This window comes from Xenopus tropicalis, chromosome 5 (assembly GCF_000004195.4).
Source record: "Xenopus tropicalis strain Nigerian chromosome 5, UCB_Xtro_10.0, whole genome shotgun sequence".
In the NCBI taxonomy this organism is placed as follows: domain Eukaryota; kingdom Metazoa; phylum Chordata; class Amphibia; order Anura; family Pipidae; genus Xenopus; species Xenopus tropicalis.
In genome coordinates, this window is record NC_030681.2 from 126,196,688 (window position 1) to 126,222,116 (window position 25,429).

At 39.8% G+C, this 25,429-nt stretch overlaps 2 protein-coding genes across 14 annotated transcripts in view; one reads left to right on the forward strand and one right to left on the reverse strand.

The window, feature by feature from the left end:
- LOC100498039 (allantoinase, mitochondrial-like) overlaps window positions 1-11,961 on the reverse strand; it is a 29,543-nt gene extending 17,582 nt beyond the window's left edge. Inside the window, exon 1 of the mRNA XM_031902561.1 lies at window positions 11,862-11,961. Within this exon, the coding sequence (XP_031758421.1) occupies window positions 11,862-11,946 (85 nt within the window). The 5' untranslated portion in view covers window positions 11,947-11,961. The remainder of the gene's footprint in view (window positions 1-11,861) is intronic.
- Window positions 1-25,429, forward strand: part of kif1a (kinesin family member 1A) — a 106,682-nt gene that overhangs the window by 975 nt on the left and 80,278 nt on the right. The window lies entirely within an intron of this gene.

The window sequence follows — 25,429 nt, forward strand, 5'->3', positions numbered from 1 at the left end:
TATTTACCTCCTTTGTGTCAGGGATGTATAAGCTGGGGCCTTCCAGCTGTTGTTGAACAGCAATATCCAGCGTTCCCAGACAGCCATTGATGCTGGTAGTTGTTGTTCAGCTAGAGCCTCAAGGTTAGACGTTCCTTTTCTATATCTTCATTAGACTGGGCAGTTTGAGGTATGGTTAGTATTGACTTGGCCCTGGATGGTATAGATTGATTCATACAGTGTTTGATTCCATGAAGATGTGACGAACATACACAAATTATATTACTATGTGTCATCTGGCTTGCTCATTGTGTTATTCATGGGTCATGTAATAACAGTACATATACACGTCACAGCTGGGCAGACAGTGTAATGGAGACCGACATAACATGTGTTTGGATGGGGGGGTTATGGGGCCTCTTTCGCTATGACACTGCAAACGCTAATGCTTTTGGCTACACCCATTGCGCTGACTCCTCTTATTCTGGCAAGTAATTGGTTTACATAGCAGAACAGGGAGGGGTCATCCTCCCCAGGTACTTAGTAATTATGGATGGCCATTTTATACAGACTGGCAGCTTAGTGATGGCTCCCATTCTGGTAAGGAGGAGCTTGGGTAAGCAGTTCTCTGCCAGCCATTCCAGAATGCTCTCCTGAAGAGATAGATAACAGCTATATAGAATTGTATATTGCAGTCTAGTGGTTTTCAGTAATGATTTAATTGTGTAAATGAGGGCAGATAGCTTAACTGAAATATCCATTATAGCTACATCATTCAGTACCGAGTGGCTTTACCTGCACCCACTGAACCTGAGGTAACTAGGTTACTAACTAGGTAACTAGGTTACTGAACCTGAGGGTAACTAGCTGCTAGACACCTAATTTGGCACAACAGAGCTGTGGAATGATAAGACTAAGCATACCCTACACCAGCCATTCCAATTGGGGAACACTATCATCAATGCAGTCATCCTTGAGTAGACAACAACAAGCTGGAAATCATGGGAGATGTAGTTCAGTAGCAGAGGACTGAGGCTGACAGTAATACGCCACATCTTCATGACACCTGTGTACTCTAACATTTCATATAAGCATTTGAGGTTTTGGAAAAATTGATTTTGCAGTTTCTTTTCGGAGGTCCAGTTAGCCAGTTCTACTCTTACTCTATAGCTTTGTCTGTCTTAAAGGAGATGTAAACCCAAAAATTAAATGTAACCTTATGACAAAATTGTAATTACAAGCACCTTTCCAAAATACATTTATTCCACATTTTCTTCTGTTGAGAGCAGTATTTGTTTGTCCCTTTATTTTTCATGCCCTTGTGGTTGAAACAGTGTAGCAGAGCCAAAAATATGCAAGTCTGTCTTCTGCTACATCCTTTCAAAAGACAAAACCAGCAGCGCATAAAGGGACAGAACAATGCTGTTTTCAGCTGCAGTTGAATTTTAAAAGCATTGAAAATGTTTAATTGGAAAGTGATTCTGTACCCCTTTTAAAGGACCAGAAAATCCCTATTTATTGTGGGGTGCCAATATCTTAGGCACCCCCCAGAGATTGCAATAGCTAAAATTTGTATTGGGCTGGTGCTCCTTTTTTCTATTTAAAGAAAAAATGCTATGTTAAACACAGGCCTAGTGTCTGGGCCTTTCCTCTTCATTTAAGTACCTGTAAATTCCTAAAACAATTATGGGCTCAATTATGGGGAATGCTTGGTACCTAGAATTTTCTGCATACTGCTGTCTGCCCCTACTATAAGAAGCAATGCTTCCCTATATTGCCTCTTTCAAACTGCCTTCTCTGAGTAACCCCTAGTGCAACAGTTCATGTCTTCAGGTATCCATAGTGAACACCAAGTCTAAATGGCATGTACAGTGGCTTGCAAAAGTATTCGGCCCCCTTGAACTTTTCCACATTTTGTCACATTACAGCCACAAACATGAATCAATTTTATTGGAATTCCACGTGAAAGACCAATACAAAGTGGTGTACACGTGAGAAGTGGAAGGAAAATCATACATGATTCCAAACATTTTTTACAAATAAATAACTGCAAAGTGGGGTGTGCGTAATTATTCAGCCCCCTGAGTCAATACTTTGTAGAACCACCTTTTGCTGCAATTCCAGCTGCCAGGCTTTAGGGTATGTCTCTACCAGCTTTGCACATCTAGAGACTGAAATCCTTGCCCATTTTTCTTTGCAAAACAGCTCCAGCTCAGTCAGATTAGATGGACAGCGTTTGTGAACAGCAGTTTTCAGATCTTGCCACAGATTCTCCATTGGATTTAGATCTGGACTTTGACTGGGCCATTCTAACACATGGATATGTTTTGTTTTAAACCATTCCATTGTTGCCCTGGCTTTATGTTTAGGGTCGTTGTCCTGCTGGAAGGTGAACCTCCGCCCCAGTCTCAAGTCTTTTGCAGACTCCAAGAGGTTTTCTTCCAAGATTGCCCTGTATTTGGCTCCATCCATCTTCCCATCAACTCTGACCAGCTTCCCTGTCCCTGCTGAAGAGAAGCACCCCCAGAGCATGATGCTGCCCCCCCATATGTGACAGTGGGGATGGTGTGTTCAGAGTGATGTGCAGTGTTAGTTTTCCGCCACACATAGCGTTTTGCATTTTGGCCAAAAAGTTCCATTTTGGTCTCATCTGACCAGAGCACCTTCTTCCACATGTTTGCTGTGTCCCCCGCATGGCTTGTGGCAAACTGCAAACGGGACTTCTTATGGTTTTCTGTTAACAATGGCTTTCTTCTTGCCACTCTTCCATAAAGGCCAACTTTGTGCAGTGCACGACTAATAGTTGTCCTATGGACAGATTCCCCCACCTGAGCTGTAGATCTCTGCAGCTCCCCCAGAGTCACCATGGGCCTCTTGGCTGCATTTCTGATCAGCGCTCTCCTTGTTCGGCCTGTGAGTTTAGGGGGACGGCCTTGTCTTGGTAGGGTTACAGTTGTGCCATACTCCTTCCATTTCTGAATGATCGGTGGAACAGGGCTCCGTGGGATGTTCAAGGCTTTGGAAATCTTTTTGTAGCCTAAGCCTGCTTTTTAGGCTATTTCTCAATAACTTTATCCCTGACCTGTCTAGTGTGTTCTTTGGACTTCATGGTGTTGTTGCTCCCAATATTCTCTTAGACAACCTCTGAGGCCGTCACAGAGCAGCTGTATTTGTACTGACATTAGATTACACACAGGTGCACTCTATTTAGTCATTAGCACTCATCAGGCAATGTCTATGGGCAACTGACTGCACTCAGACCAAAGGGGGCTGAATAATTACGCACACCCCACTTTGCAGTTATTTATTTGTAAAAAATTTTTGGAATCATGTATGATTTTCGTTCCACTTCTCACGTGTACACCACTTTGTATTGGTCTTTCACGTGGAATTCCAATAAAATTGATTCATGTTTGTGGCTGTAATGTGACAAAATGTGGAAAAGTTCAAGGGGGCCGAATACTTTTGCAAGCCACTGTATAAACAGTTCACAACAGTGTATTACTTTCTGATTTTCATTACCCACCCTTCATATAAATGATTTTGTGAGAATTGTTATGCTTGTGTTAGGGTATGTGTGCACTTTAGGTGCTGGAATACACATTATTAGCATAGTGCACTGTAGAAAATCTTTACTGCCTTAATAATAATAAGTATATTGTAGAGGATTAGGAAACGTCTTTTTGTCTGTCATATACATCTGTGTTCAAAAATAGATGTAGTTAGAGAGAAAACGCCTTTTTTACATGCCTTGGCAGAAGCAATCTCTATAGACTTCATTAGGACAGCCCCATCTAAAGGTAACAAAAATCCAGCGTGAGGTGAAGATGGCAGTATTTGGGGGCCCATGGGGTTGCCATAGAGCAGGTAGTAAGGACAGGGCCCTGTTGTGGCCTGTGTCATCTGTCACTCTGTAACTTGTAGGTATAAATGATATACAGGTTAGGAGGCGGGAGGGTGGGCACCAAGGTGCCTTCCCCAACCAGCATCGTATGAATACAATACTGATGACTGCAGGCAGCACTGTATTCATGGGGACAGGTAAAGGCAACAGGCTGTGTGCACAATGCAAATACCGGGTGCATTGCAGCCTTTTTTATGCACTTTGCACTCTACCTTAAAGGTCATAAATTTCCCCTAAATGGTTAATGATGAGAAACTAGTAAGTTGTAAGCCATCAGTATTAATGTTACGTTATGCCCAAAGGTAGATCTCCATAAGGTAAATCCTTACCTTCAGTAAAGGATAAAAAAGCCTTCATACCAAATGGAACAGAATTTTGTGTGTGAAGAAGACATAATAAACTTTCATGTGGGTATAGGTACAGAATCCATTATCTTTAAACTGGTTATTCAGAAATGGCCAAATTACAAGGCCATCACCTATAGACTCCATTTTAATCAAATAATTCAGAATGTTTAAAATAATTTCCTTTTTCTCTGTAATAATAAAACAGTGCCTTGTACTTTATCCCAATTAAGATATAATCAATTCTTATTGGAGGCAAAACAGTCCTATTGGGTTTAATTAATGTTTGTATGTCACCAAGGAGTTCCATGGCCTGTATATGGTAACTTCTAATATCCTTATATTTTACAATAGGGGGTACTTTATTTATTATAATATACAAGTATTAGTGAGTCATGGGACAGAAAATACTTTCTAAGCTCTGATTATAACTGATGACATCACTAAGCACCATTTATAAGGATATAATTTACAGTTTGCTCCCATAGGGAAATTACCAAAATGTATATTATATTATACACACACTCTCAAACAATTATGTGTGACTGTGTTAGTTTTAGCTTAGTTATTTCCAAAAAAACAATGGGGGCATGTATGAGCATATCACTTGAGCTGTGATGCACTTGCACTGGATCACCCTATTGTCTCCCCACAACATGCAATTTTAATTATGTGCATCTGTTCCAGTAAAATGCCTGTCTGTATATAACATAATAGTGTTGTGTCTTGTATATATATATCCTTTACTCAGTACAGGATATTATGTTGCAATTTCAATAATAACAATAAAAATAACAACAAATTAACTCTTATTAAATTGGATCAATGTGTCATGCCTGTGGGGCGTTAGAGCTCAACACCAGTTTCCACTAACTCCTGGTGTATCAGCATAATGTATTAAGTGGAAAATTTGACCTATAGTAAGCAATCAGATGTTTGCTTAGAAACATCAGACCAGTTATATATATAACTCAATAAATACTTTTTTGTTTTTTGCACTAGTCCCTATGTGTGTGGTACTCTGCTTTATTATCAGTTATTTTTGACCAGCACCTAGGGCAAGTAATCGTTTACAGGGTGTGCTCCTGCTGTTCTTGTATATATATATATATATATATATATATATATATATATATATATATATATATATGTATGTATGTATGTGTGTGTGTGTGCTCTTGCACACTTCTTCAAAAATGATCATTTCTATAATATTTTTAAAAAATTGCAAATGTCTGAATAACTGTCTAATTGTGTGTCTAAACGTGTGTGCAAATGAAATTGTATGTGTGCTAGTGCACTAGTTTGTGTGAATGTAGAGCATGGAGAGAACACTGACATGGCTAGTGTACAGTTCCTGCAACCCTCGACAATATGGATGGCATACTATAATAGTAATATTCCACAGAGGAGGTGGTTGGTATTTTATACAACAGGTACATTTCTTTTGTTGAATATTAATTGGATGATATGAACAAGTACAAATTGTGAGGCTGTCTCTCCTCACAGGAGCCTACAGCTGTACTACAGTTCCCCATGTGACTGGTTTGTTCATTAGTGATGCAAAGCCCTGCATGACTAATGAAGTAGCAACGTGTGACTAATGACTATGCTTGTAATTTAATGGCTTATATGGAGGATGATTGGTGAGTTTTTCTAGCTACAATATAAATACAGATGGAAATCCATCATTATTCTCTGTTTATATAGTTTTGACATTATGTAGCACTTTACAGAGATTGTATGTATGTATGTATATGTATTTATGTATAACTTTATTTATAAAGCGCTACTTATGTACGCAGCACTGTACAGTAGAATACATTAATATAAACAGGGGTATTAAAATAGATAAATACAAAGTATTACAATAAGCACAAATAAATACAAGATACAATAAGTTAAGAGTCAAAGACACAAGAGGATGGACGTCCCTGTCCCATAGAGCTTACAATCTATATGGGAGGGTAACTTACAGACACAAATAGGTGTTCACATCAGTTCAGTAGAGGATGAAACACAAGCAGACATAGGGACTAGCACCTTTGACCCCACACAGTTTTTTTAAAGGGCCCCAAAACCTCCAATGTCAATGAGCTGTTTTCCAGACAAATACTGAAGAAACGGTATCATTTTTAGGGCCCCACTTTGCCCCTTACATGGAGGGGTCTTCTTCGCGTCTTGCTAAGCACCTGTGGCATCCCAAGCAGCATCATTTTTTTAAATACTGTATAATTCAGTAACTGATCACTAAAACTTTATGTGCAGACTGTGTGATGTTTCATTGATTGTAAACGGCATGTAAATTATCCACTTGTGCATTTCGTGAAAAGGGTTTTTTTTTTAAAGAAGAACTAAATGAATATGCCTAAAAATACCATCATTGATATATGAACTTACTGCACCAGCCTAAAGGTTTAGCATCTCTGTAACAGCAATGATCCAAGCCTTCAACTTGTAAAGCTTGCACATCTTGGATTTTGTTAGAAGTGTCAGTGACACTGCACATGCTCAGTGTGCTCTGGGCAAGCTAAGCTTTGGTGTTGTTGCAAATTATCAAGCAGAAAATGAGGTTGGCCTGTCATATAAGCTGATGCTACAGGGTTGAATATTCAATTCTGATGCTAGTTTCACTAGATTCAGAGCTGCCATGTACTAATTATCTGTATTATTTACTAATCAGCCTTATATTGTGACATTTATATTCTATATATACAGTATATTGTGAGTGGGTCCCTAAGCTCAGGTAAGTGACAGCAGCACAGAGCATGTGCAGGGAATCAGCAGAAGAGAAGATGGGGGGCTACTGGGGCATCTTTGGGGGCACAGATCTTCCCTGCTAAAGGGCTGTGGCTGCCTTGGGCTGATAACAGTGTCGGACTGGGTGTCTGAGGCCCACCATGCTGCTGCCTGAGGGGTCCCCACACCCAATCAGCGGCCACTGGCCCCCTACTTGCTGCATAATGAGGGTGCAATAATAGGTCTCTTAGCACTTGAACACTTTCTGCATTCTAAATAAAGGGTATTTACCTTACAGCTTTAGGCCTATCTATGATCTCTCTAGGGCCTTTATAAGGAAATAAATAACCTTCCTATATATAGGTTTACTTTTTAGATGAAAAGTCAATACATTTTCTGCTTCAGAGAGTAACAATCATTTATATGTTTCACCATTATATTAACATTATATCAAGCTGACTAAAAAATACTGTAAGTGTACAATATAAATTAAATGCGATCAGTTCTCCCCTAGTAACCACTTTTTTTTTAAGTGTTATGGACGTTGAAATGATTTTGTCTGCAGAGGTTATATATATAATGGGCATTCAGTATTTTCAATTTGCATTTCCAATATAAAACAAAAACTGTAGTACCGTGTTAGCCAGTGTCAAAAATAATAAAAAAACACAAGAGTATTGTAGAAATTATACCTATATTGGCTATCAATAAAAATACATTGCAAGCATTTCCAATATATCCTTTAGAATGAGCAGGCTAATGCACAGTACCTGCGACCCATGCACAGGAAACTTAGCCCATTATTTAAGTTTAGAGAAACTGCTCCCCCATATCTCAGTTGCTTCATTTCCTATAGACTGCGAATTGCCATTTATATTGACTTGTATGCTCCATTTATCACTCCCTGTCTGCGCCTTGCTCCATGAAATGTGGATTCTTTGTAAATGAAAAATATTATTAATGGGTGTAATTCATTTTAATGTGTATCATGGCACTAATTGGTGGGCTCAGGGGCATACGCATCAGTTTTTTTTAAATAAAATGATATAGATCTTGGGCACCCAGGAAGAATTACAACAGAAATTAGTTCATATTTTGGGCCTTTACTCTATTCTTTTTTGGTATAGTAATACTGAGCACAGTGGGACTCCAACATTGCAGCTATTGCAGTCTTATCGTATTTCAGTCATATCTTGTGTAAAATGAGCCTAGGTATACTTGCCAAAGGGGCTGCAGGTGAACTCCAGGTATGCAAGGGGTGCAGGGTACTCTTGGCACAATGCCTGGAACTTTTTCAGCCTATCAATGTCTTTGTTGATGCAGAGTGTATGGGCACAGTTAGGATTGGTTGTTTGTTTGTTTTTTAAAAAGTTGCATCATGATCGGGGCTCAGGTCTGGACTGGGATTCAAAATATGCCCTGGTATTTCAAGTGCACGAAGGCCAGCACCTAAATAGCAACTGTTTACCAGAATTCACAGATTGCCAGTGCGGGCTTGTTGGGCCTTATTTCTTTCCAATCCCAATTCTCAACCCTCTGCAAAAAAAGTTTGTCCATAGTATTTATTAAATCAGTGTCAGGCATCTTTTTCTACATTTTTTCATGACACTATACCTTTTCAAAGTACTATACACAGAACAAAAATACAGCTTGTAATGGATAGATGCATGACATGAGTAACGTTGGATCTTGACCCGCCCTTCTCCCAACCAACACCCTCCTTTTTACCTGTTTACTTACCATCCCCAATAAACACACGGACACCAATTCTTGGGATAAAATGGCCGCAGATAATTTATTAACAACAATCAAAGTTTTAATTTAAAACATAACATATATAACAAATGTGAAACAAAACATCTCAAACATAACACAAATGTTTGTATAACAAACAAACCAACTTTTAAATAACCAAACACTGTAACAATCCAATAACTGCGCAGCGCAACTGGCGCTGCCAGCTGCCCTTCTAGCCCGGAACCAACTACCCAACAAAACTCACCTCCTAATCCACTTTCTTACCCCTGAGGTTCCAAGCATGCCAGCCCCAATTAACTATAAAACTCCCCTCCTAACCCAACCATTGTTTTCCCCCAACTTAATCACCCCGCCGAGGACACTCCGCTATCTCCACCTCTATAGGGAGGGAGGGTGGGCTTTTTACTCTGCTGACTAAAATGGATTGAGAAGCGGGAACAGTTACCAGCATTTTATACCCCTTACAAATCAACCAATCACCTGCAACTGGGAGTGGCTAAGTCTGACCAACGTATCTGTCATGCCCCTGCTTCCCTACGTTTTACTACGGGTCATTGGGCTACTATAGATGTTGTATGTTCCACATGCGGAAAGGAGGCCATGGAGAGTGATCCATTTTGGCTATGATCAGGGGCAGTAATACATACCTCACTTGAAATTGAAGATTTGTTTAAATCATACCTTACACTCTTATAGGTACTTAAAAAGCTTAAATAATGAGATTATTTTTTTTTAAACCTACATAATATTATAATTGTATTCTATGTCATGAGCGCATACTTGACACCAGTACCCACATTTTCTAATTATCTCCATTATCATTGATTTTCATGCATCCAGAGTACTGTGTACTTGCAACCATAGTGTCTGTCTAGCTTTATCCTCACCCCTCTGACCTCAAAGCACCAGAGACTTACTTTAGCATTTTGACTTTCTCATTAAATGTAGATCATTGGCTAGACATGGGGAATGTTACAGAAACAGCTGATCTCTTACAATTAGATTGGGCCTTCTAGTGCTTCTGCTTGGGGAGGGTCCCCTTCATTATGGGATGATATACTTAAAGGAACATTACTGGTGCAAGGGATTATTTATTAACTAGGGAATTGACAATTGCATTGTTAAACTGTAGGCACCAGATACTGATTGGCTAATGCTGATGAGGAACACAGCATCATCTGGCTGACCCCCCCCCCCCGACTTGGATTAAGTTTATCTGCCCTGTAGAAGTCTATTTAAAAATGTCTCAGGTCCATAATATTAACACTAATGCTTGTGAATGATTGAGGTATCCTTGCATATATATATACAGTATGTCTTGCTGGCTTATCTATACATGTAATAAAGGGGTCTCCAGATTCTGAAACACGATTTGTTAAAGAGCCCCACACAACACAGACATCGCTAATATACCTATCACTGAAATCCTTCAAAAAGTATGGATAAATACCATTTTTATATGCTGAAATCCAGCTGCAAAACATGAATCATCATTTGAAATCCTGTCAGGGGTGGATGAACTAAAACATTGATGTTACACATTGTAATAAGTTCTCCACAGCTTACAGACATCATGCAGGAACTATATAGCCACAATGCATTGCCCTGTGATGTTCCTTTCCTTATTGATATAACAGGCGATTGTGGGATTTGGAGGATACAGGCTGGGGACAGTCGACTACGGTCAGGGCCGGATTTGTCTTCCCCGCCCCTAAACTTCTGCCGCCCTAGGCCCGGGCCTTTGTGGCCTCTCCACAAATCCGGGCCTGACTACGGTTACAGTCAACCAGATCAGCAGGGGAACAGGGGCTGGGCTCAGGTAACTGTTCCAAACCATATTATTACATTAAATATCATGAAAAGGCTGCATATTCTTTAATTGATTTATATATATATATTGATTTAAATTTTGTTGTGTTTGGGTGGAGTTTCCCCTGGTAGGATATATACATATATAAGTATTGACTGCTGTGGATGGGAGATTCTCTTTAAATTTAGTAAAACAGATACAACACATGATATTCTATTCATATCAATCCCAAACGAATGGGTGAGCAAATAAATGGCTGAACATTGCCTTCATGGCGCCTTCATGGCAGCTTTCTCCCATTTTTTGTATTGTGTTCTGGCCACATGAATAAGATAGTTTCATTATAGGTAACAGTGTTTATTTCATACACTGGCACTGATACTTTCCATAGCTTTCTATGGTTTATTCTGTCTCTATTAATATATGTCAAGGAACGACTAAACAACTCCACACTATACAGTCCTGTCCACTATTGTCTAACTTATAAGATCCAGCCTTACAGGCCCAGGGTGCATGCAGCAAATCTATGCTACAACCTCTCCCTTATTATAGTAAAATGTTCTACTCAAAAAGGGTTACACAAATGCAAGGAGATATAAAAATATAGCATTTACTGTACATATGGCATAGCCTTTATTTGTGTGGTGTAGTGTTCTGTGTGCCTGTCATGCTGCCTTTACTTTTCCCTTTTGATGCCAATTTTTATTCTGCGCCCACACAGATACTCTGACAGCTGCCGAGTGCACAATACGTGGGTTTGCCTGCACACATCCCATTGCCTCCGGGAGTTAGGTAAAGCCACGTGTGTGTGTGCTATTTCCTGGTTGTGTTTACATTGTGCACAGTCATTGGAATCACTGACAAGTAGGGGTGCACCAAATCCAGGATTCGGTTCGGTATTCGGCCAGGATTTGTCCTTAGCATGTGCTAATTAGGATTTGGTTTGGTTTTCTGCCGAATCCCTTACAATGGATTCGGGGGTTTGGCCGAACCCGATAAACTAGGTTCGGTGCACTCTACTGACAAGCTTGTCCCCCTTGCCCCCCTCACCCCACAGGCAAGGCAAGGGATTAATTAACAAAAACAATCTCCTTAATGTTTTTTCATTTACTCCTCCTGTCTGTCCTACACCATTCTCAGCAATGAAACACATTTTTACTGTGTCCAACATGGTAACAATAGGGTTAAAAGCCATGTGGAAACCTGGCTTGCAAATCGAAATGCTGAAGCATTTAAACATTAATTGTGCTCTCAGGAATAAATCCTTTAACTAGGATGTAGAACACACTTTTGAATATAAAAATGCAAACTTTAAAATAGTTTTTACCTGAGTTTTCCAAATTGTTCAGGTTTCTCTGGGTTTGGTGAAACACAAAGGTGTGTCCTAATGATTGGTAGCTGTGCACAGGCATTAGCCTAGCTGGGAAACTATTATATTGTAATCTGCGCATGATGTTACTGAATTGCAAAGCATGCTGGGAGGCTTGGGTATAATAGACCACTCCCAGTCAGTAAGTCAGTCTGGTTTTGGCTCTCTGCAAGGAAAGACCTGTGTAAAGACAGCTCTGCTGGTTTGATGCTGTGTCATGTTGAGCTGTGTAACACTTCTGCCTTCGGCTTCAAAGAAATAAAGCCACATTTTTCTTTGCCAAGCAAACCTCATCAGACTCTGTAAATGGGCCCACACCACACCCCACAGTGTAACAAATAGCCCCTCTATTGTCTTGCACTTGTCATTCACAGCCTGACCTCATCCCTGAGTCACCCTCCTTCCCTACAATATTCTATTTATCTCTGTTTGCTTTAAGGTCTTTCCATCATACCAGCTGATTGCCTTTAGATCCATCCCACTTCATTTGTGCACTTCAAGGTGTAACATTATTGCTTTTATTAACACTGGTAATGTACTACAGTGAAACAATGTAAAGGAAAGTACAGTAAATGCATAGGAGGTGAGGAGGCCATTACCTTATGTTTCAGGCTAAATTAGCTTATAAATGTAATTCCATATGTTTTCATCTTCTGTACCTGCCTTAGGTCACCACAGTGAAGTTGCTTTAGCGTAGGGACTGACAGCATATGTATAATATAAAATTCAACGATAAACTGGTAAATCATAAGTCCTGTAGTATGTAACCTCACTTTCTGCTGACGTGTATATGATTTCCGGTCTCCCCTAAGATAAGCATCTCGACAGCAACCCAGAGCACACTGAGCATGTGCAGCGCCACTGGCATTCAAAAAATCCAAGATGGGGAGCAGCTGTAGACAATTTGAAGGTGTGGATCATTACTTTTATAGGACAGTTGAGCCTAACAATATAATTTAAGGCTTTAGTTTACCTCTGAGCTGTGATAACAATGCTTAAGTACATTTGCAGTCAGAACTACTTTTACATATGCAGACCAAGTTACTAGTAGAAAATAATTGAAACATACATACAACTGGCAGAAGCACAGTAAAGGAGCATGTCTAATATTTTTAATTATAATTTGAAGTAATGGTGGTAGATTAGTCAGTGCCACCCCTCTTGCCTCTCCTTTTCATCGGAGCAGATAGGGGGAGGTGCTAGCAGAGCTAGCAGAGCCCAAATTCCGGTTTTAAAATTGGAATTTTGGCTCTTGAAGTTACCAGGAGCTCCTTTAGCATCCTTTAGGGGGCTACCACCTGATGTACATTTCTCAACTTGCCCCATGGCAGCAGCGCCCCAAGATGTAACTGCCACATAAATCGCTACACTACTCCTTAGTAATTGTAGAATTTGGGGACCCAGCACACACCAACATTGCAATGGATGGGTTTGGATAGGTTTATTGGGACGTACTAGAAAGACAGAACATTTTGGTGGGTTCAGCCAGACTGTACCTCTTGCATTTGCTTCCATTTTCTGTAGATCCACATACATTGTGTGGAACCTTTGTGGGTGAATGATCTTTTGTCAGTATTCTAAATCAGCAAATCAGCAGGAACTAGGTACAATCTTCTCTCATATCGTCACAGATACAGAAAAGGGTATAATATTTTCCAACATTACATATATATATATAATGAGTCATTGGTGAAGAGAGGCTATTTAAGCCTACCTGAACACATAACTGACCCTTTTTATCTGCACACACTGCTATTCTATTTTTGTTAATTAGCTTGCTTTAGCTCAGACCCCAACTGACGTCAAATCATTATGAGGATCTTCGATGAGAATCCATCGTTAATAAATCATCTTAGCTGGAGAATATTCAGTAACGGCTTAAAAGCTGTTTTGATTCCTAAATGATACATTAAACAGCCTCCATAGAGCCTTCATCAAAAATACTCTAAAATACCTCACGCTGAGATATTTAACCTCTGCCTGCAGTGCTTTTATCTAATGAAAGTCTCACTCAAAGGACAGGGTACAGTGAATACATTTATAAAATTAAATCTGCAGCAGCAAAATTTTCCCAAAATATTAAGGATGATATTGTTTTACAGAAACACTCATTGTTATATGATAAAAATTGATTGGTGCGTTTACAGAAATTAATAATAGTAATTTAAATTTAGTCTAATTTACATTTATAAATGTCTGAATATATAGAATATTTTTTAAAGAAAAATGTTAAAACAGGAGTGATAGTGACATTATTGGGGGTTATAGAGTGTCAAGAAATAGTGTTTGCCATTGCATAATACAAGCCTATATATAGATGGAATGCATCTTTAATTGTTCATTTAATGCTGCTTTAATGAAAATTCCCACAAATAATCTAGCAGCCACTGTTCCACTGCTCTCTAGCTGGGGGAGCTCTAATAAAAGTGTAATTTTACAGGGGTTTGAAACCCAAATATGAGTTATACACAGAGTACTCATCTGAGAACTTTTTTTAATTTTTAGTGGTTTCTTAGCCAGTTAAATATACTTTTCAACTATTTTCTATCTGTTTTAGATCATTAATGCTAGGCTTTCAGCTCAGCAGCTCTCTTTAAAAAAGGAAAAGTTTTAGTGACTCTAACTGACTATACACACTATACACTACCTAGGTAGTTAACTATGACACTCTGAACTTCAAAGCCAAAAGCCTAGTATTAGCTGTTTAATCTCCATATCTAATAAAAGGCATAGAGTTTGCCTAGGTGCAACAACTCATATAAACCAATAAGGTGTAAACAGCTGAATAGTAATTGTTATCTGCTGATTGCTTGCTGTAGGTGACTTGACCTGTATCAAAGTCTGTACCTTTTATTATATAACCCGATAAAAATTGCAAAAGTGCTCAGATGAACACACTGAGTAAGTTTACAGCAATTAATGTTTTAGGTGTAGAGCTACTTTAGGCTCATGGCACTCCAGGAGATCAGTTGCCCTCTATGATTAATAAACCTCTGCGATTAATCTCCTGCAAATGCTTTCTCACTGGCTAACATTGAAATTAACGGTGGGGACACATACGCGGCACTTCGCCTTTTGAAATAGCCTGAGGGCCTCCTTTGTGCCACGTGTGCTTTACCACCAGCAATTTTAATGTTAGCTGGCAGAAAGTAAACAAGGGACGTTTTATTGCCCGTGGTTGTAAAGAATTGTCGTGGGCGACAAAAGTAATGGCTGCAGGCCAAATATAAATATATTATTTATCACTGGTTACAATATGAGGGTGCTTCTAAAAACACTATTTTCTGCCTGAAGAGCAGGGCACAAAGAGCAAATGCAATGAGCAATGGGCATTATCCAATTTAAGCTTTGCCCTGCGGGTAGAAGAATTGCTGTAGGTCTCCAAAACAGAGCACCTGTGTTTATCTTATGAATACAGTGCTGCCTCCACATAGGTGTCTCCCCTTGTATCTGCTACCTGTCCCTTGACTAGCCCATCATTCAGACATGCAAGTTAGGGGGTATTTACATTACAGGCTACAGCAGAGCCTTGTACTCTACACCTATGGCAACCAGACCCCAGACATCAATGCTGTTTAAATAAGCACTAAGGGGTATGCTTTTGCAGCTGAGGTCTTAATAAAAGCCTCCCTAATCTTAAATTGTGTGGGTAAAGGAAAAGAATAGCAGACTGCATTGTATGTGACTCAGAACTGCTGCATTCTGCCTTCTGTTGTGTAATTTCTCTGCCTGCAGTGCCTGCCTGCGCAATACAGGTTCATTATAAGGGCCCAGACACTCATTCTCTCTCTCTGTCCTTCTGCCACTAGGTGCAATACCCACCCTTTATCTTCTGTGGAATAATCCAATGAACCAACACAGACAACTATCCCTCATATATTTCCTTGCTAAATAAAAAAAGAATATGAAGACAGGCTGAAGGGTGTGTTGATATGATAATTATATGTAAATGCTTAGTGGCCCCTAAAAACTCACTGTACTGTCAGAGGGAACAAGGGCTTGTCTGTAGATTATGCAAGAGATAATTTCACCTGCAGATCTTTTTTTTCCACTAAAAAAGCAAACAATTATCTAATTATAACTGACAGATAAATGAACACATTTTTTCCAGCTCCATAGTATTATCGATGAATGATATAGTGCCCAGAGCAACTCCCACATTCTCATATTCCTTACATATATTCAGGCTGCTGTACATGCACATTTAGCTGACAGTTTAAGAAAGGACTGTACATTTTATGAGTAACCATAGTTACATTTCTGTAAAACAGCCTTTTTCCATGCTGGAACAATCGTCTGATTCTTTTTCCCTGCATGCGGCTTGCATTGGAGAGTAAAGATGTGGATATATGTATGTATAATTATAATTGTGTATCTATATATATATATATATATATATATATACACTATTTGGGCATGTATCACTGTGCTCTAAAACAATACATTAACAGACTGGTCAAAACAATACAATAATAAAATGAAAATAAATACAAAATGTATTTGCATTCAATATTAAGGCAGTACAAGAGTACGTAGAGCTTACAGTCTAAATGGGAGGGTAACTGTCAGACACAAATAGAGGGATATTAAGTGCTGTAGGTTACATTGGGTCACACTACAATGCTTTATGCCACCCGCCCACTGCTGTATCCCACCTGCCCCCCACCTGCCCGTTTCCTGCCCGCCCACTGCCTGTGTCCCGCCTGTGTAGTAGGGCAGGGGGTATTTTTGAAACTACTTTTTAAATTTAGTTCCAAACTATAGAGGACTGCTTACTCTTTAGTTACACCAGTGCAACCAAGTTATGGCTCTAAGGGGAATGGGGGAGTCAGACAGGAATGGATGGGGACATAAGAGAAGAAATGTAGTGAGGTGCGTAGAAATGAAGTCATGAAAAGAAGCTTCTACCTGTTTCTTTGATATATGGGAAGCCATGATAAGGACTTTAGTAGTCATGATGCAGTATATTTCCCAGCATTGTTGGGGGGCACATAGAGGCATCAGCTGCAACTTATGTGGCACAGGTTGTGGCTGTTTTATTAGGGGGCATTGCTTTATTTCCGGCTTGTTGCGTTATTAATGTCATTAGCGTCTAGTTCACTAGGTGCAAGTCATTGATGCAGCCTCTAGGGAAACTCTGTCTGTCGCAGTGCTATACATAAGGGTACAGAGTATGGATGAGCGAATCTGTCGTGTTTCGCTTCGCAGAAAAATTCATGAAACTATGGGAAGATGAGCAAAACAGCTAAAAATTGGCGTCTATCTTTTGTGACACACATATTTTTTGATGTAACCGCAGCTATTTGACGCAACCGTGCCCTTTTATGTTGTAACTGCGCCTATTTTGATGCAGCCACACCCTTTTTTGTGTAACCGTGCCTATTTTGACGTGAGTGCACCCTTTTCTGATGCAACAGCAAAGTTTTGCAAAATAATTTGCCGTTGACAAAATGAAATTTGCTGCGAATCCATGTCTGCCGAATATATTTGCTCATCACTGACAAACCAACTGATACATTAGGTAATGAAGGACCAGCCTGAAAGGGCTTACATTATGGGGTGGGGAAAAAAACATACACAAGGTATATATCAATTCAAGCTATTTTATATGCAGTTCATCACCACACGTTCAATGGACACAGTGACACTGGCTGCAATTTGCCACCCCATTGTTCAGTGTGAGTGCAATGAGTAGGGCTTGTGCTGTACTTTTTTTTTCTATTGTTTTAATCATGGAGGGTCTATGGTTTTTGTTATTTCTTGAGCTAAACAGGGCAAACTGAAACCACTCCATGTTTGGTTCTTATGAGGTATATAAGTAGATTCCGAGTCCACAGATAATCCTCCTGCATAATGGACTTTTTTTTTTTTAAATGCTTTTATTTTCCTTTTTCCAAACAAGCAAAACAAGTGTAAGAAGCATAATGGACTTTTAACGAAACAGTCACAACAAAGGGTGAAGGAAGGGGTTTGTATATTGGTAATCCTATTATCTACCTTGTAAGGACCAAGCATGAATGTTTCCTGCATTCAACCAGTTCACAGACAGTTTTCTCAAATGCACTTACCTCTTGCCAAGCAATTTTGTGCTTTTTCACATAAGGGGATTGGCATGGGGACCTTAGGGCTTGGGGGACATTAGTGTTGCCACCTGGCTGGAATTTTATCTGCCTGGTCAGTAAAAATAATGCTTTGTGCCAATATTATTAATAGTGAAGAAATCTTTCTTCAAAATGAGGGTCGAAAGAAAATGATGCAATAATAACAGAAGCATGGAGTAGAAGATGGGTTCAGAAATACAGGGAATAACAGAGAGGGAGTGGGAAGAAATATTTTGGGCAGGGAGCCTGGGGATTTTGGGTTACATCAGCACAAAACTTTGTTTGACACGAGCCGTTTAGCAGTTTGAATTAAGGTGGCCATACACGTAACAATTGCAATCTTTTGTTTCCCCCACTGGTGTTTAGGGCTGAATAGTCAGATATGGAGGTAGCACCAATAGGGATTCTACCTCCACCTGCCGATTTAGCCTTAAACTCAAATTTTGCTTGTGTGCCTTCCACACACCCAATCAAAATCCAAAATCCGATAGACAAGATAACGATTTCTGCAGCCTTTGCAATATCGATCCGACATACCCGCACCGAATATCGTACGAAACAAGGTTACATACGATACTGTCAGTGCATGTATGGCCGGCTTTAGCTGATCAAAATGTAATGACATCACCACTGATAAGTAGTATCCTTTATTTATATAGCACTGACATATTCTGGAGGATATATAGAGATTATTACCATCAGTCACTAGCATTCTGCATGACCTCACCAGCAGCTGGTTATTATATTGACACAGGCCTCTGTTTCCTTGCCAGAAACCTGGGCTTCATGGGGTTCAGGCTTTAAAAAATGAATGTTTCTTTTTCCTCGCTCTCATTTTGAGGCATATCTATCAAAGAGTGAAATCCCACTGATATCTATTTATTTCTATGGGGTTTTTACAGGCCTGTTTATAAAATAGTGAACTTTCACTTTCCCCCATTGATAAATATGTTTGTAAAAATAAAATGAATTGCAAGTGCACAATTTCACTCTGCTCTAGTTTCCCTTTTTGATAAATTTCTAAAATCTTAATAATTGATATATATTAGTTGATACATTTATCAGTAGCACCAGAAGAGCCCCAGAAACAAATGCATCACTTGTAGCAGTTGCTCTGTGACAGACATTTGCTCCAGTAGGGGGCCTGACAAATGTTTCAACTGCTACAAACAATGATTTCAACTAATATTTCAAATTGTATGAATCTAGAAATCCAGGGATATGGCTTACTGAGCTACTACAGGTACAGGATCTATTATCCAGAATGCTTGGGACCTTCGGTTTTCCAGCTAAGGGATCTTTCGGTAATTTGGATTCCCATACCTTAAGTCGACTAAAGATGATTTTGCGTTAAATTGTTTTTGATTTTAATGTTTTGCCACCAATATGGATCCATGCAGTGTAGTTGCCATCAAGTACAAGGTACTGTTTTATTATTACATAGAAAAAGGAATTCCCTTTCAAAAATCTGAATTATTGGCTGAAAAGTGAGTCTATGGCAGATGGCTTTCCCATAATTTGGAGCTTTCTGGATAATGGATTTCCAGATGATGGATTCCATATCTGTACTGGGATATTTACAAGAGGGGAAACAAAACAAATTCATTTTTAAATATTTACAGCTGGTTAGAAAATAGAAAGCATCTTATTTGCAGTGTACTATTTTAAAATATGTTTTGTACAGGTGAAAACCCTGTCGATATCATACAGAAGGATCATGAATCTTACGCTGCTGGTATTACAAATATACATCACATCACAATAATAATTCAATAATAAGGACTATTTTATGGCCAATAGAGTGAGCACAGGCAGCAAGATGTATAACTAACATCAGGCCCAGACTGACTGCTGTAAGATGCCATAGACATTGTGCCATAGACAGTCATTATTTATTGTGCCTGTACGGGGGCTGTTTGGGCCTGACTAACATCTAGGGCACATACTGTAAGAGCCAAGTAAAGAGCATTATTACTGGGGAAGTTTATTACTGTGAATCCCTGCTGAATTTATATCTTTACTCATTTGATTATGAGGCCTCACGCAAAGTAAATCTTTGTTCAGTGCTCCTGACTTCATGTGTGTGTGTGTGTGTATACTGAACAAGGCAAACATTTGCAGGTGCTTATCAATGCTCAGCTCTCCACACTAGGACACTCAGTGGCACAGTTGTGACTTTATCTGCTCCCTCCTTGATTTGTGAGTTTGGCTTCTGCCATGCCAAGCATTTGTGCTTTATGGTTATAGGCTTTGTGATGGGATTATTTTGCATCTATCATGGGTGTGCTACACTGCTGGAATAGCCCTTCAAAACTTGCACTGGTATATAAACCCATAAGCTGACATTAGAAGGCCCCTTTTGCAAAGTACAGGTATAAGACCTATTATCCAGATTGCTCTGGGCTTTTTTCTGGATAAGGAATCTTTCTGTTATTTGGATCTCCATAGTTTCTACTAAAAAAATCATCAAACATTAAATAAACCCAATAGGATTGTTTTTCCTCCGATAAGGATTAATTAAATCTTAGTTGTGATCAAGTACAAGGTTCTGTTTTATTATTACAGAGAAAAAAATGTAATTGGAGTCTGCGGGTGATGGCCTTTCCATAATTTGGCGCTTTCTGGATAACGTGTTTCTGGATAATGGATCCTTTACCTGTAGCATTTTTATACAAAATATGCATAGAGACAAACAGTTCTTCATGGTTTATTTGGGTGACAATAGATTTCAAATTGGCTAAATGAGCACAGCAGCTGTTTACTAATTAAAAAGAGAAATCTGCACCTATGCCCTATGCTTGTCAATGGGGAATTGTGCTTTGGTAGTTCTACACTTCCACCCACCTTCCTGACTCATTAGAGTGGCTGTGGGAGGATGGGGTAACGTCATAAAAATTCTCAAAGTTTGCATCTGCTCTGGTTGTTTATAGCAGCCAACCAGATGTCTACAGGTCACTAGTAATTGCTGCCTTGGATTGGTTGCTGTGACTTACTGTACTTACTAGTACAAATTTTGTGACTTTTATGACATACCTCTGAAATGTTCCCATTTTCACGGGACAGTCCCGATTTTAACAGCTTATCCCTCAGTCCCGGATTCTTATGGAAAAGTCCCTCATTTCCCCCTGCACTAAAAGCCAACAAAGATACAAAGTTTCTCAAACTTAATTATATAAGTGGGCTTTTGGCCCAGAATGCTCAACAGCCAACACCTGCACTTAGGCCCAGCACTGCTTTATCCCCAATTTACTCATATCACATTGTGGTTGTACAGATATAGGACCTGCTATCCAGATCCTTCCTGCTGGCTGAATTCTCTGGATGTGCAGGGGAGCCGGCAGCTCTCAGTACACTGCACTTTAGGATAGGAACCAATCAGCAGATAGGCTGACCTGGTAGGGAACTGAAGCCTGTCTTTGCTTGTGTGAGTGCAGGGCTGTGATTGGCTGTGCCCCTCCTACTGTGCTTCTGGCAGGGACTGTTAGGATACGTCCACGCCTCATTTGAAACAGGGACAGAGAACTGATAGGATCTATGAGAAGCTTCTATAAAGGGGCCCTTTTACAGATAGGATTACTTTTTAGCCCAAAGTGAAACCAGCACCATATATTATTCATAATTGCCTACATAATTAGGGGTTTATTCCATTTATCCAATATGTATCCCTAAAAGGGATGCAAACCAAAAATGAATCTTTTTTTCTTTGCATAATAAACTCCCCCTTGCAAACCACAAATACCCTTGAATGATGGGTGGAAGCACTGAACTGTGGGAAAAAAATATGGCAACTTGCACTCAAAATTACACTTAACATGCTGCACTTGCATCATTAATGACTCCTAAAGTGTATCAACTTTTCTTCAGCCAAGGCTCTAGTTCCCACAATGCCTTGCACACCTCTTTTTCAAAGAACATTAAAGGCATTGTAGGCATAGTGGCTGGAAGAGAGCTCACTACTGATAGAGACTGTTTTAAATTATATTTACAAATATCAATGGGACATTTTATGAAATGTATATTGGAATTAAGCGTTAATCATTCATTATGCAAAAAAATTTTTTATTTGTGTTGATGTCCCCTTAAATCATTTATTCAACCATTCAAGTAGGGAGAACTCCACGTATGCTGGCCAGTAAATTGGACATTAGACATTTGGTTTAGGTGCCTAGTTCCAGAACTGCAGGGAACTACCTTAAGGCACTGTGGGGCCGATTCACTAAAGTGCGATAAAACGTGCGCTATTTATAGCGTGCAGTAAAAATTTTATCGCGTCTTAATTTTCGCAACTTTTCGCATGATTCACTATAAGCATACTTGCGCTATTTTACACGCGATATTGCATGCGTTATTTAACTCGCGAAGACTATTTCCATGCGGTATTTGATGGTACATGCGCTAAATAACGCACGCGAATAGTCGCCGCATATAAATAGTAGCTTAGAAATAGTGTATAAAAATTGTCGCCGCATATAAATAGTAGCCACATATAAATGGTAGCATATAAATGGTAGCATATAAATAGTAGATGCTTATAAATAGTAGCCACTAGTGATGAGCAAATGTGTTCTGGTTATCTTTAGTGAAAAATTAGCAAATCTTTTGAAAGATCCACGGCAAAAATGTTGTGCGGGCAAAAAAATTGTTGTCCGCGACTAATATTTTTTGACGCCTGTGTCAATTTTTGGATGTGTGGTGAATTTTTGCGTGGCGAATTTTTTCATGCGTTTTGCCATTGGCAGATTGTTTTGTGAAACGCATGAAAAAAATTTGAAAATTTGTCGCACGTCCAAAAATTCGCTGCGAATCCATGCCTGGCGAAACATTTCATCACTTGTAGCCAAATAGTCGTGCGAATAAATGCACGCCATGTTAGCCATACATGCCAATACTTGCGGAAAATTACTGTATTAAAAATGACCATTTCGCTGCAAACTGGCGGCTGCGTCACTCTAGGGGAAACACAGACTTGAATAAATAACACTGTAAAGTCCATATTTTATTGCCAAAAGCTCATTAACTGTACTTTTCTATAATTATCGCCTGCCTGAAGTAGGTGTTCATTTTCACATAGCCTAATGCGATATTTAGCGCGCCTTACTGTTTGTGAATCATGCGATCGTATTCTTTTCTGTGCGCTATTTAACGCATGCGGTCGCGCAAAGAATAACGCATGTGATATGGCGACTTAACGCACGCGTTAATACTATGGTGAATCGCGCGCTAATTATCGCGTCTAATTTAACGCAAAAAAGCGTGCGATAAATTTTATCGCACTTTAGTGAATCAGGCCCTGTGTCTCAGAGACATGTAAATTAAATAATAATTTATTTGTACTTTTCTTATGGTAGAATTTGGTAGGGATTGGATTTATTTAAGCACACCATTTGCTTGATTTAAGCAATACATTTTATATAGAATCTGAGAGTTCACTGTGTGATGTTGCAAATGGATGTGGGAAGCCTGGCATCTGGCCTAGCAGAGGGGAGCTCACATACAGTACCTAGAGAGCATGTTAGAAAGTCACACAGCAGCACTATCAGTGCTATCAGTCTTATCATATAAATAACAAAATGTAATTTGCATGAAAAATCCATAATAAATGGTTGCTAGGAGCTTTAATCCATTGTAATGCTTTCAGAAAAAAATACTAGTTTTCATGCTTTCTATGATTGCTAATTGCCTGCTAATTGACCGTTAGTGTAATTTGCTAAATAGCCGTTAAGTTGAACAAGTGTCATAACAGTTTAAACAGAGAAAGATTCTAGTCGTCTAGGCAAATTCCCTGTGTTTTACAAAATAATACAAGAAGTTGCTGGCAAAGGAAAGAAGGAGCCAGTTTGGAAAGGGGCACAAATGCTCCACCATTCTCAAAAGGACAAGGGAAAGCTCTATCTAATATCAGAGAGAAGACAAGGTGTCCAAACTGGAATGCCTTAAAGATAGAATGTAGCCTTTATTAGGCATGGCTCGGACAGGAAGTTAACAACACAAAAGGGCCATATTTATTATAGCCAACATCACCAGAGATATTGCCCATAGCAACCAATCTGATTTTTGCCTTTGTTTTCTAACCGGTGATGTTGGCTTAGGCTGATGCCACATGTGGCGTTTTTCCGCTGCGTATTTTCTAATTCTCTTGGCGGCTGAAAAACGCCTGATATCATCATCCATAGAAATAGCTTGAAAAGACTCGAAGCAAACCACACAATGCAGAAATACGCTAGAAAACGCCTTAGCACGGATTTTTCAAGCGTAGGCCGAAATACGCCAGTATTTGCAAAGCAAGCTATTCCTATGTATACACAAAGGCAGCTGCCAGACCTAGCGGAAATATGCAGTGTTTTTTGCTATTTTGCACTATTAGCACCATGGAAACGGGATTTGCTTACGTCACCAGTACTAGGCTGAAAAACGCCATAGTCTCAGGCTGTGTGGCTTGTACGGCGTTTTTAGGCTGAGAAAAAACGCAGCGGAAAAACGCCACGTGTGGCATCAGCCTTACACATATGCCATTAAGAACATGCACTAAGTTTGATCTAAATATGCACTAACATGCGCTAATTGTCATCTGTGGTTTTATGTATTTATATGTAGGTGTTACAGTCAGGGCTGTCTCAATAAATGGGCAAATGAGGCATTTGCTCAGGGCCCACCAGGATAGGGGGCCCACCAGCACATATTTGATCTGGTATACTTTTTGGCAGAGCATCCTGCAGAGATGACAGACCCTTCATTTTAATCAACTGGAAGCTCTATAGCATGGTTATTCTTATTTCTTTGCCTTTTTTCTTGTGGCATCGCTATTTTGTCATTTATCTGCTCCCAGGGCTGTTTGTTCAGAGTGGCATGTTTAAAGGACAAGGAAAGGCTAAGTCACTTGGGGGTGCCAAAATGTTAGGCCCCCCCAAGTGACTTAAATCGCTTACCTTGTACCCGGGGCTGGTGCCCCTGTTAGGAGAAAACTGCACCAGCCCGGGGTACCTGGAGCGCTGCGCTTCCTCCTTCCTCCTTCGCTTTTGGAAGGACTAACGACAGGCGCATGCGCAGTAGAGTGAAAAGCCGACTTCTCTGTTAAAGTTCCACTACTCACTCTACTGCGCATGCGCGCGACCGAAGCAGGAAGATGAAAGCGCTGCAGCTACCCCGGGCTGGTGCTGTTCTCTCCTAACAGGGGCACCAGCCCCGTGTACAAGGTAAGCGATTTAAGTCACTTGGGGGTGCCTAACATTTTGGCACCCCCAAGTGACTTTGCCTTTCCTTCTCCTTTAAGAATTATGTCTGTCATGCTGACATGCTGTGTAAGGACATGTTTTTCAAGTTCTGCTTATAAGTTGGGGAGCAACACAAGCATGGAAAAATGTTCCTGGGGGTGGCCAAAAAAGGCTGTAAATGGGTATTTTGTAGCCCCTATGTGGATTGGCAGAC